At 36.5% G+C, this 12,925-nt stretch overlaps 1 protein-coding gene across 3 annotated transcripts in view; it reads right to left on the bottom strand.

The window, feature by feature from the left end:
- The window catches only part of LOC111183251 (regulating synaptic membrane exocytosis protein 1), a 189,844-nt gene that overhangs the window by 145,543 nt on the left and 31,376 nt on the right, over positions 1-12,925 (bottom strand). For 2 of the 3 annotated variants that reach the window (XM_022590440.2, XM_022590437.2), the window contains exons 7-13: positions 10,987-11,099; positions 9,033-9,163; positions 8,270-8,441; positions 7,992-8,145; positions 6,781-6,852; positions 2,197-2,353; positions 1,345-1,470 (exon numbers count right to left, since the gene is read on the bottom strand). In XM_022590440.2, the coding sequence (XP_022446148.1) occupies positions 1,345-1,470; positions 2,197-2,353; positions 6,781-6,852; positions 7,992-8,145; positions 8,270-8,441; positions 9,033-9,163; positions 10,987-11,099 (925 nt within the window). The remainder of the gene's footprint in view (positions 1-1,344; positions 1,471-2,196; positions 2,354-6,780; positions 6,853-7,991; positions 8,146-8,269; positions 8,442-9,032; positions 9,164-10,986; positions 11,100-12,925) is intronic. The other variant, XM_022590445.3, reaches the window with a different exon arrangement.

Below are 12,925 nucleotides of genomic sequence, written 5' to 3'. Positions count from 1 at the left end.
ACTAAACTAAACTGAACCTTCCCCAAATAACACATAGAAATCTGTTTCCAATTCTAGACACTTAGGTATTTTAACAACTTTTAAAAGCCCTATAAATCTGGCTTTTCTGATACTAATGGGAACCCTAAATTTTAAAATTTCTTTTTAGCAACTCAAAGCATGACAGTTTTCTTGGCTCTTATAGCCTGTAAAATGCAATATCACTTATTCTGTTTCTCCTTTACCAACTAAGAACATACTTGATTAGGAATGTTTTATCTTAAAACTGATACTTTTTCTACACTCAAATTAATTTCACTCTGTTGAATGCCCTGGCCCAGAAGTCCTTCTTTTTCCCCCTCCTCACCTAAATTCATGGTGGCTCCAGTGAATATCAACAAAGGGACCCTCACCTGACTCCACTCCACCTGAGCAGCGGGGACCCCCTCCTCCGAGCAGTGCTCTGTCCCAGTAAGTACCACAACCTCATCTCCTGAAGGTCATGGCTCCATCAGGGTGACAGTTAGGGAGCTAAGAGGCTCTCCTTTAGTTCTGTGTCCTTGACTACACAGCAAAGATCAATCATTGCGTACCAACCTCATTCCCTACCCTTCCCTAAAAGTTTCTACACTTCAAAAAGCCAGAAGACACGATTCAACCAGCTGGGGATTCTAACAACCCAAAACAGATCGTGAGCTTGTGGTCAGGCCCGTCTTACAGGAAGGGCGTTGGTCTGAGGAGAAAGTCTGCGGGCATGTAGGACCATGGAGTCATAACATCAAACAGATGCAGAACTAAGCCTAAGTACACATCCATAGAAGAAAGAATCCATTTCAATATTTTGTACTTTATAGACATTTTAGGTAACTACATTTTATGGGAAGTAGGTGTACTGAAAAATATGACTGCTGAAGTTTTCACAGAAACTCTGCAATAGTAACTGTCTTTCAGATGGCCTGTACCCAAAAACTTTTTATTGCAGAAAAACATAATTTTATAATTACATAAATAATATCCCAAAGACTGCAACCCACAAAAAATAAAATATTTGAAAATTGCTCATGTAGACTCCCTTCTATAATTTAGGTTAGTATCTAAGTCAACAACAAACTGTACATTTAAAACTGGCTAAACATAAATTCTGATTTTTTTTTAAATGCACCTTTTATGACAATATAATATTAGTCAAATATTTCCCAGAGTTGCATTTCTATTAGAATATCTTAAGAGTCGTTCCTTGGGAGAAGTTCAGTTTTGAATGATGAAATACTTTTCCTGTCTTTTGTACTATGCCAAGATACCTATCATAGACGAAAACAGAGCAAAGAAGACATACAGCGTTGAGATCATAACGTGGACAAATACCTGTCTTGTTCTGATAGACACTGACTGTCCACATCTCCGGGTCTGTGACCAACTGGGCTGCAGGACACGTCGTGGTGTCTGGTTGGAGAACGTGACCTTCTTGTTGGATGAATTTCATCTAAACTCCTGAAATGATTGCAAAAATTTACATGCATCACAATGTACCACCTTCCCCAAACAGGCTGACAGACTAACAGGAAAGAATGGACGGTAATTGGCAAATAACTGACACGGCTTGAAAAGTGCTGGCCTCATCACCAAATACATGTTTTAAAGGTATTTATTCTCTACCATTGCTTTGCCTGTGCTGTATTTCTCCAACCTCCTTTGTTTACTTCCATCAAAAAAGGACCACGATTTTCATCTGCATACTTAGTGAAAATTTCAGAAGTGTATTTCGGTGAGATGAAATACAGCACGATATAACTTCCGTCTTATATGCTTTTCCAAACATTTAAAGTGCTTCAAAGAGACAATCCCAAATTTCTTAAAAATGCATTCTGCCTCAACCTTATCATTTGTGCCACTTCTCTGCACAGGTCTTATTTATTACCATACAATTTCTCCCAACAGGAGAAAATTAACTAGCAAACAGAATACAAGACAGTTATTCAAAAACTGTGCTTGCAACATTCACTTCTTCCACTCCCTGGGAGATTACCTGAGATTAGAGAACAGAATGTTGCATAGGTTGGGTAATGAATAAAAAGGCATCTTGCCTACAAAGGATTCTGAAAAAAATAACTTGATTGACCAAACCATTATTTCATTTCTCTTAGAGTCTTGTGGCAGTTTGCGCTGTATTATAATAAAGAGTACCGTCAGAGATGCTAAGCTCTTCTCGAAGCCTACCTCTGTAATGGCACATTTGGTAAACGGGAACGCGGCCTCCCCTGATCATCGCCACGATGAGGAGATACCGACCGTGATCGGTGGTGCGTTGTTCTCTGCTGCTCTGGCACAGTTAGTGTTGAAGGTTTGCTTTCTCTAGCACCTGACCTATAACCTACTGGCAAGAGTGTACACAAAGAACGAGTCAGTATTCTTCTATAGTGTCAGTGCTCATGTGGAGACATCACATGATAGGGAAAGCGGCCATTGACCTATGAAGATAAATGCCATGCAGTCGGTATTACCAGCCTTATCGACGAAACTACTAAGTATAGGTACAGAGCGTAACATACACATGCATGAGGACCGGGTACAGTTTGGCTCAAAGGTTACCATGGAGATACTCGTGACAAATATGACAGCTGATGCCTCAGACGCCAGGATGAGTTGGGATACTAGTTTACGGAATGAGTGAGTGATTTTTTTAGCAACACAAATCAAGCACTTGACAGTGAACTGTTACTCATATACAAGTCAATGCTTAGAAATTTAGTGTCTCTTCGAATGTTATTGGAATTTTTCTGCCAAAGGATAAATTATGTTAGTTGGATTTCAGATGGCTTCACTAATAAGAAAATAAAGATGCTACCATACCAATTTTAATTGAACAGCAGCAGGGCTTCACTATAACAAACACTGATTGTGAATTTTGAGGACCACAGATGATACTGCAATTTTCAAATGAAAATAGGGTATGGGTGGAGCTGACTATGGCAATAATGCAGAACAAATCAACCCTCCGAAAGAAACAATTATCAAATCTACCCCAGACATCTGAAACTATTCCACAAATGTGTTAGTAACCTAACATAATTAATACAGTTACTTAAAATTAAATTCTAAAAGTCATTCTCCCTTGAAACCAAAAGGTTTCTATGATCTCTGATTTAGTTAAGATAAAACAGCAAACCATAGTAACACGTTAATTAATGTTTTCACAGGGTTATTGTTGCTATTATTGGAAGGAAAATAAAAAATTCTGTGGCCAAAGGAAAAATAATGATATTTACAACTACGTGAAATGTACACAACCATGAAAACATTAAGTCTAACAAGGTAGCTTGAACTGCTACTCATTTATTTACTTGACAACTCTCACATTATTTTTAAAATATGCCATGTAACATTATTATTAAAGGCAGACTAAATTCCCCAGCAGTTTATTTGATGTGATTGTATAATCTTTTGACTAAGCTTAGAATATACGGAAGGTCTTTAAACATTACATAAAGGCCAATTTGACAATACTGACACCAAAGAAGCTCAGCCATTTTGTTACTCTCTAAAAACATCGGTAAAGGACCAAATAATATAAACATAAATGGTATAATTTATAATTTCATTTTATGACAAAGATAAGAGCAATTCAGGTACTATTTTGAATTTCATGTAGAAAATTTCCTTGTTCAGACATACAAATTGTAATATTAAGTCTAGAACGAAACCAACTAAATTTACATGTAGTGAATTTATTCCATAGTTCAATATTAAAAAATAATGGTGGCTGTTTTAAAGATAATTAATCCAAAGTGTGAATTACTTAAAACATTTAAAATTACAATTTGGTATCATTTGAAAACATTTGGTATCAATTATATTGTAATTATGGAAGGTCAGGATTGAATTGGGAACACCATTTCAAGATTTCAATGAATACTCGAGGTATATAAATGGAACTTTTCGATTTGGAATAATTAATTATTCTGAAGTAACTTTTAGAGACTTTAGGCATCTTCTGTAAAAGGGTATAATTCATTTTTTTCTTGGATTCTTTGTATTTACATAGAGATTAATGTCATTTTTATCCTACCCTAATATGCATTCATAGGCCTTTCCCTGCTTTTTATAATAATTCATTTTTTTATATTATGTTTAGTTTACTGTTGACAACATTCACACTGCCTTCAGAAAAAAGGGAAGAAGGAACTGCTATGTTATGCTCATTTCAATGTTTCAGTTAGTTCAAAGTTATCGGGTTGTTTTTGTTGTTGTTTTTTTTTCATTTTCTGAACTTGCAGTAATGGTCTGAAAGTTGAGGTTGCCAGACGCCTGGCCTCAGATGAGGGCATTCCGTGTGTGGTTATTTTTATTCTTCTTAAGCAGTTGAAATTACTTATGTTAAGTAACAATAAGGCTATGACAACCATAAAGGTAGTAAGATGTAGCTCTGGAGGTCTCAACTGCTTAAAGGTGGTAATACATCAAACGAGAACACAGAACCCTGTGGTCCTAGAGAAGCCAGGTATTAGGAAGTTCAAGGCCCAGCTGCGGTAGAACATCTAAATGACACTTTCCAGCTGCTTCAGCAAACGTAACCAGAAGCTTCATTGAGTGTGTTAAACACACGTAGAACTACCTGGCATCCACGCGTGAACAAAGTTCTCTCTATACTGGACACTAGGAAATCTGTAATCAGCCTCTTAGAATATCTGGTTATGTATCAACACACTTGTTTATTAACTTATCCCCTCACTTTATTTTAGCTTCTTGCCCTTATTTTACTATCTTTCCTCTTCACTTAAAATGTATTGCTTATTACTGTGTGTCTTGCTATACTGTATTTGCCACACATGTATATCTTTAGAAGCTACCATATATACATTTTGAATCACTGAAGGGCACCCCTAAAATATAAGTAAATTCCATTATCTCCTTTATTAATTTATGAAGAAATCTCTGGAACATAAAATACTACTGATTGGCTTACATAATTTATTAGTTATATTCTATTAAAAGTTTGCTTTGTTACATTTTAAATGCTAAATAAAAATGGATATCATTTGAAATGACAAATTCAGACACTGCTTCTCTATGGTAAAAGGATAATCCCTGATATAAACATGTATAATCATATGTTTATATCAGGATAGAATATAGATATATCTAGAATTCAGTGTTCTTTGGTGGTTCCAAACACTAACACCACTGCAGTCAGTCCTATACTTCCCATTTTGGCTGTTACCCATGTGGTCTCTCAAGGAAAAAAGAAGAAACTCATCGTTTTTGTAAGTATTTGTTGAATTAGCCGTTCATTCATTCATTCACTAACCGGCCTCATCATAAAAATGTGAAATTTTAGGTGAATAGCCTGTGAGAACCACCCACAGAAGTAAATTCTATTCAGATGAGTTAGAAGTGACAACATTAATATGAATTAACAGCCAAGATTCTTGTTAGAAAGGTTTGTTGACAAGACCCCTTTCCTACGAGGAATCGTCTGAATTCTATTTAAATATGCCAATGGGTACCATGGAGAACTACCTTCCCCCTTGCAATTCCATAAAGACAATATTCTATTAAACTCTGTGTGAAATTTTCTGGGTAGAGTGTGCCTAATTATTCTGATCCTTTTATAAATCAACAAACTCAGAAAGCAAAACATGAACTGTTATCCACAATGACCCACTATTATTTCAAACTCTCCCTGATGGTCTGATATCAAGGAGTAATATCTAAGTACACAGATATGCACAGAACCAGACTCATTGTTTTTAAGATATCTGCTACTTTCATACAGTGATCAAAGACAATATTTTCTCTGAGTTTCACGGAGCAAATGAAGCTTAATTTTAGGAAACTCTCCATAATTTTCTCCCAGTTTTAACGAAGTCGTATGTATCTCTCTAAATTGCGACCTCAGTCACTAGTCTTTGTAATGTCTATTGATTGACTTTACCAAAACCGTTGCCCTCAAATTAAGTGCATCCCCACCTGAAAAATTATGTAAATTAAGGGAACATCTGTCAATACTGTCCCAAAGAAATGTCTTTAAGAACCCCTATTTATATACCCCAAGATTTTCTCTTTAATGTCTTCTTATTTGAATATCTCCCCACTCTTCATTAGTAAATAAAGGGAACAGGATTAGTGCCAAGAAAATATGTCTTCACTACTTGGTTTGACTCACTTTCTGACTAGACTCAGATGAGAAACATAGATTTGAACTGCACAGTGTCACAAAGATTTTACTAATTTATACAATGACAAAAAGACAATGACTTCAAACGAATATTGAATCTTTCTAAAGCATTTCCTTATTTTAAAACATACAGACATATTCTACGTATAATCAGTGCTGAGCATTTCACAAAAGCGTTAAAAGCTAAGCCATGCCACATGCAGTTTTCAACCCTGCCATGCACCTGTCTCAGTGTATTCCATGGAAGGCTACATTATTTTCAGAAACGGAGGAAGCGAAGTCATAGACATACAGTATAAACACAGGAGAATGGAATTTTTATTACAGAATTAACTCTATCCTTTCAAAAGTCATATTTTCACTTCTGCTCAGAGCATTGTGAAATGATGATTTGAACTTCGTTAGCTTCTAAGGGAGACCCTGACTAATTTAAGTGGGGATGTTAATGAGTATTTACTAGTCCACCTCAAACTTTCTTAATAATTTGGAAGACAAGTCACCATGGAATAGTATAATCCAGACTTCTCTGTGCTCTAAATCTCCAATATGGGACCCAAGGAAGTCTGGAAGCTGGCAGCAAAGCAAGCACGGAAGCACAGTGAAGCCGGCCACGTTCCCCCACGCACCTGGAGGGACCACTCCAATGGCATCATCAACCTCATAGTCTGATATGTCACTGTCACTGATTCGCTGGGACCCTGCACGACAGGAAGGCAAACAGATACCTCTGTGTCCGCTCGGGTCAGGAGATGTGGAGGACATGGTCACATTTTTTTTTAAAGCTAATTACATTATTACTAAATACTTTCACTTTTGGTGAAGTAGAGTTGATTTACGATGTCTCAGGTGTACAGCAAAGTGATTCAGTTATACATATATGTACTACAAAGTTAATGCAGGGCTGATGTTTAAAAAAATATTCGTTATCCAAGGATAACATATTCTCAGCATCCTTATAATTACTGAAGACACATAGAAGGAAGGGGATTTCATAGAAGAGTATTTTGACTCTTCAAATTATTTTTAATTAAGGTCTATAACAAAGTGTATACTGTTTTCTACACAATTATGCGCCCTCCTCTGCAGTTCAGGGAGGATGGGGCTGAGTGGAAAGGTTCAAAGAGAACTTTCTTGGCTGGAACTCTACTGAGTTCATATTATTGAAAGGGCATCAGGGCCCTTTATAAAATATTTATGTTTAGCCCTCAAAATTAGCCATCATACTGCATGAAACGTTAATTTTGAGGCAATGATTGATCAGAGAAGCACTAATATGAAGTATTTAATTATATGAGGAAAACAATTTGGTTCCAGATTACCAAAACGAGGCTTCTAAGTTTCATCTGTTCAATAAGAGATTTTGTCATTCATTCAAAAATTAATGAGTAAGTACAGAAAAAAAATGTGTTTTCCCCAATCACCAGATGAACAACAGCAAACACACTTTACAATGCTTTTGAAAAATTATTTCTTACAAATAATAATACTAAAAATATCCAGGAATCATACTGTTATTAAGATGTTCTATGTAGCAACCACCAATAATGACAAGAATTACCCCATCAGTCAACCAATGAACAGCTCCATCAGGACTGGGCAAAGAATTATATTTGAGAATTTTTAAGCTTTCAGCTGTGGAATTACTCCACTCTACTGTATATATTACTTTCATTGGGAAAATGCAGAAAATGGTTTTGCCAAGCCTCTTTATATAGATGACTGATTATTCAATATTTCGATCTCTAATGAACATTTGAAAAAACACCTTGAATGTTCATCTCGGATTCGATCATAACGACACAATTACTTCTGGTAACTGAAAAGAGCCTTAACCTACTTTGCAGCTTTTTGCTGGCGCTCTCCCCGTGGACGTGTCGCCGTGGCATGAAGGGTGATGGCTGAGGCAGAGGTAGTGAGGATTCATCATGAGTCTGAAGTTTATACCAATGCGGCTCATCATCTAGAAGCGCCGTCTCCAACTCTATGAGGATCTGAAAGGGCAGCTCTCAGGTTAGATCAAGCGCCGTTCCCCAAATATAATAAAAGCAGCCATAATAATGCACATCACAGAAGCCTCGTGAGGCGTCTGACCCGTTTCTTCACGACACCCCTCACCTCTCCAAGGAATTCACTCTCCTCTTCTTGCACCCTGGGCTGGTCCCACACGGTTATTTCCAACATCCGTTCTCTGAAATCTCTACGATGCACATGTGAATACACAAAAGTCTGGTTCCATTTTGGTTCTAGTACTTTCTTTACTGTTTTGGTTCGCCTTTTACTTTTATCACTGAAAAATAAGTATGTTTTGTCAATGAGAAAGCAAACGCAAGTACATGCTGCCACCTACTGTAGTTCCATGCAGCGCTGCTCTTGGGATGTTTACTCTCTTTAATTCATAACTTTTAATATACAAGTCTGAAAAGACTATCGAGTTTAATAAGATTCTAGTTTTAACTACAATGTAGGCAGTAGTTACGATTATAGAAATTATAGAAACGCATACACAAAGGTACATTCTAAATGATGTAGCTGTCAAAGACTAATAGATGTGGAAACAAGGTAATGGACAATTTTAAAATTGGCAGATTATTTTAAAGAAACACAAGGCTTGAGGGAATTTTTTTTAGGGATAATATAGTTTATTCCCTCATAGAGAGGTATCTATTACATTTTAAAGCTATGTCACAGGTGTATGCATATGTGCAAATTCATCTATCTATCTATCTATCTATATATAAAGTATGTGGAATTTTTGGTATGTCAACTCTACCTCGATAAAGCTTTAAAACATATATGAAACTGTATCCCAAGAGAGGAAATTCTACTTTTTTCTAATTAGCAAAGATTTTTACATACTTTTTCTAAAATTATTTCATACCTTCTATCTGGAAGAAAATACATTTTTACATAGGGATTCCTGGGACGCCCATCTACTCTTGGGGGTAGATCTGTTGCTTGCAGAACATTTACAATCAGCTGGTGGCCCACTTTGTCATACCACAGCTTCACCTAAGAGCAATGGAGAAAGAAATTAGCATTTGTAAAAATCATGAGGCATTATAATTTCACAAAAAATACTAAAATTATTTTCGAAGAAGGAAATTTCAAATTGCAAAATACAACTGAATTATAGATATTATTTCTGCAAAGAATACCAACTTGAAAGCATAACCATTTTAGAACTTGACTTTTCACGCATTTTAAGTGTGACTTACAAGAGGTGGGCCTGCAGTGTTGATTTATAGTCTCTTATATCATGCGATGGAATAAAACTAATGATAAAATGTTTAGAAAAGACTAAGGGAAGAGGGGGGGATATTGAAATAATTGTCCTTGTTTTTAAATGCTAAATGCAAGTGTTTGGTGATTATACGTATCTTAATAATGATTATAGCATTACTAAATGCATTCTGCAATGCCAACTGTAGCTGAAATAAAATGTTTGATGTTGGGAAGAATATATGCAAGTAACTTGGAAGACATCAGGAAACGCATTTACTGTATGCCTCTGTACACCAGGTACTGCTGTTTTCTGGTATTTTTTTCTTATTTAATTTTTATAATTAACCTATTACAGATAAATTTTCATGAGAGAAGGGGAAAGGAGCAAAGGAAGGTACAATGCGTAAATGCCTTTAAACCAAGCGAAGGCCAAATGGTATTCCTCCTAAGTGGCACACTGAAATAGTACCTGCAAACTCCTAATGCAGTCAGTGCAGTATTTGTGCTGGCAAGGGACAAAGTTAACTTTAATTTTTTAATTTAGAAGTTAGTTTTGGGCTTATGGTTAAATAAGAATTATGACCATGCGTTGTTTAATAGGTATAGATCAGAATACATTTAAGAGTCATTAGAACAAAATAAGCTAATTTAACATGGGAGTAGTAAGGGGCAGGTTAAGAATTCAAACCCAGATCTGTATCAATCCATACCTCTGTTCCTAATTAATACCAGAGGTGTGCTGTTCATAAACCTGAAATAGGTGGAGTGTATGAGAGATTCCCACACACACTGAAATAAAAAAGACGGCAGGGCAGATAAAATAGCACAGGGACTAGACAAAGATCTTTAACCTACTAAAAACAGAAGCTAAAACCAGGAAGCGTTTCAAAAATCACAGCAAACTTACAGTTATCTTCTTTGTTTAGTTAAAACTAAGAGTAGCAAAAACAGACTACAGAAATTCACACATTACCAGAGTAGCACACGATCAACAATTTATAGAACAATGTGAAACAAGATTTTCTTTTAGTTATTAATCAAATGTCCTGTATTCTACCATAATCTGAAGAAATGTAGCTTTTCCTAATGATGAGCCATGTTTTCTTTACTCCAGCTTTTCCCAGATCACATATAAAACAACAGTGAAGAAAACGGTAGCTTGTTCACACTACTATCAGCAATCAAGAGTTTCATCAAATGTCTTAAGAGGTTAAAAAAATATCTTAAATTTAAGTTTCTCAGGATCCAGGCTCATGAGGTTGTTAAGTAAACAGAACATGACTCTCTAGGTTTATTGCATCTAACCAACTACTTACCTTAGAAACTTTTATACAGCACACAAAAAGTAATTGATACTTTATTATTTTATGTTATCATTTATCACTTACTGTTCAGAACATCTGGCACACTGTAGGAATTCAATAAATATTTCCAGATATATGAGTAAAAGAACAATCTAATAATAAATTAATGAAAACTGATGAAGTAGATTATGCCGTTAAATGACTCTGACTGTATCACAGCCTTCAAAGAAAGCCCCACATTTTAAAGACAGACTCAGAACAGGGAGCTTATACTAATGGTCTCCAACATGTACCAAAGACACATACAGAAAGTTGTCCTGGTAAGACTTGTGGCGCATCTTTGAGAGCTCCAGGGCTTGTTGGAGAAATTACAGAAATGGAAGGCCTTTCCATCTTCTGAGATTCAAAGGAACTAGAACCTAAAATGAGAAAAAAAAATCAAGTACTTTTTAGTAACGTATTGGTAACCGATGTGTGGAGAAAACATATTTTTCACGAAATGTTAAATGCATCTGTTACTGGTGTAAAACCATAATTCAATGGCGTCCATAAGAGTAGGACCTACTATCAGTGGGATAGTCCTAGAAAGTTATCATCGTGCTTTCTTTGGTTAATTGTCTATTTTAAAGGTATTTTAAGTGATATAATCAAATACTGTATTTATTTGCTCCACTCTGTAAGTATTGACTCTCTGCGGCGTTTCTAGAGGGTATCGGCCTGTGTATGTTCTTGTACAGCCTCGCATACAGTTAAAGGTTTCATGCTATCAGTGATAAGAAAGATGGTACCCGTTGTGTTAATTATCTTAGGATCATCTATTATGAACTGTCCTCACTGAAATTAAAATGAATGCACATATCATATAATTTATGAGCTGCGTCTAAGCCTAGATAGAATTCATCACTGTTTTAAAATACGATTTACATCTCTTTTGATTTTGATCTTACAGACCAATCTCCTGTCTGAGGATGCTGTCTAGTGATTCATGCGTGGAGGAGGGAGGCTGGCTCCCCACTCAGCCCCTCAGTGAGGCTCTTCTCCCCCGTTTTAAATGAAAGTCCTCTCTTCCCGGGTCACTGATAAAAGTGTCCACAACCAGCAATATGGATGTCTGCAGAATGCTATTACTCCAGCAAGTATAACCTTGAACCTACAGCTATTCAAAACTTAGCTTTATTGAGAAAACACTATTTATGGACCATTTCCCAAGAGTATGTCATCCACATTTTTTTCCATACATGCAACTTACGTTTAAATTAAATCAGCGTCATTCTGTACTTTCTGAAGACTTTTAACTAGACAAAACAGTGCTATAAAATTCTTTATTACTATGTCTTTTTTATGAAAGTATTCTCAGGATAATTTTCTTCTTCGGTCTCAGTACCATGACACTGTTGCTTCTAATAGTCAGTATGTTTCTAATATACCAGTTTTTTTCTTTTTAAATAACATCAACACTATAAATTATGCAATTGGCTCCATTTCCCTCTTTATATTAGAAAACTCAAAACCAAATCTGGTCTCATGTCTAGCAGGTATGCAGAATATGATGCTATGCATTTGATTTACTAACCTAATCTCCACTTCCTTGTTTATCCCATCCGTGTATTTTCCACCTTCTTATAACCATCACTTGTTTTCCCCTTAAATCACCTTGTATTTTCTATTCCTATAAGCTGGGTTACATAACCAGCAAGCCCAAGTAGAATTAATTTAACTCCCATCCAATGCAAGGTAAACATCTGAGTTACTTCCACATTTTTTTTGCGGTACGCGTGCCTCTCACTGTTGTGGCCTCTCCTGTTGCGGAGCACGGGCTCCGGACGCACAGGCTCAGCGGCCATGGCTCACGGGCCCAGCCGCTCCGCGGCACATGGGATCTTCCTGGACCGGGGCATGAACCCGTGTCCCCTGCATCGGCAGGCGGACTCTCAACCACTGTGCCACCAGGGAAGCCCCATCATCTTCTTTTATCTGGAGTCCCTTTAATGCCCATGTAGATAACTCAACCCTCTAGCCACAGTCCCCTGGCCCTTTATTTCCACTGAAATCCCCCTCTACTCCACCCACTCACTTCCATGATCATATCTGACACCGTTACGTTGTATTAAAATTATTTATGTGCCTGCCTGTTTCTTTCACTGCTCATGACACTGAGCCAATTTCCAATCAACCTGAATAATCCAGTATCACAATGCATTTTCATGTACAGCAAATAGAACTGTTAGTATATTAATTTTGCTCT

Source organism: Delphinapterus leucas, chromosome 12 (assembly GCF_059928025.1).
Source record: "Delphinapterus leucas isolate spDelLeu-1000000601 "Yukka" chromosome 12, BTC_Dleu_Yukka2, whole genome shotgun sequence".
NCBI lineage: Eukaryota > Metazoa > Chordata > Mammalia > Artiodactyla > Monodontidae > Delphinapterus > Delphinapterus leucas.
This window is presented reverse-complemented; position numbering and strand designations above follow the sequence as displayed.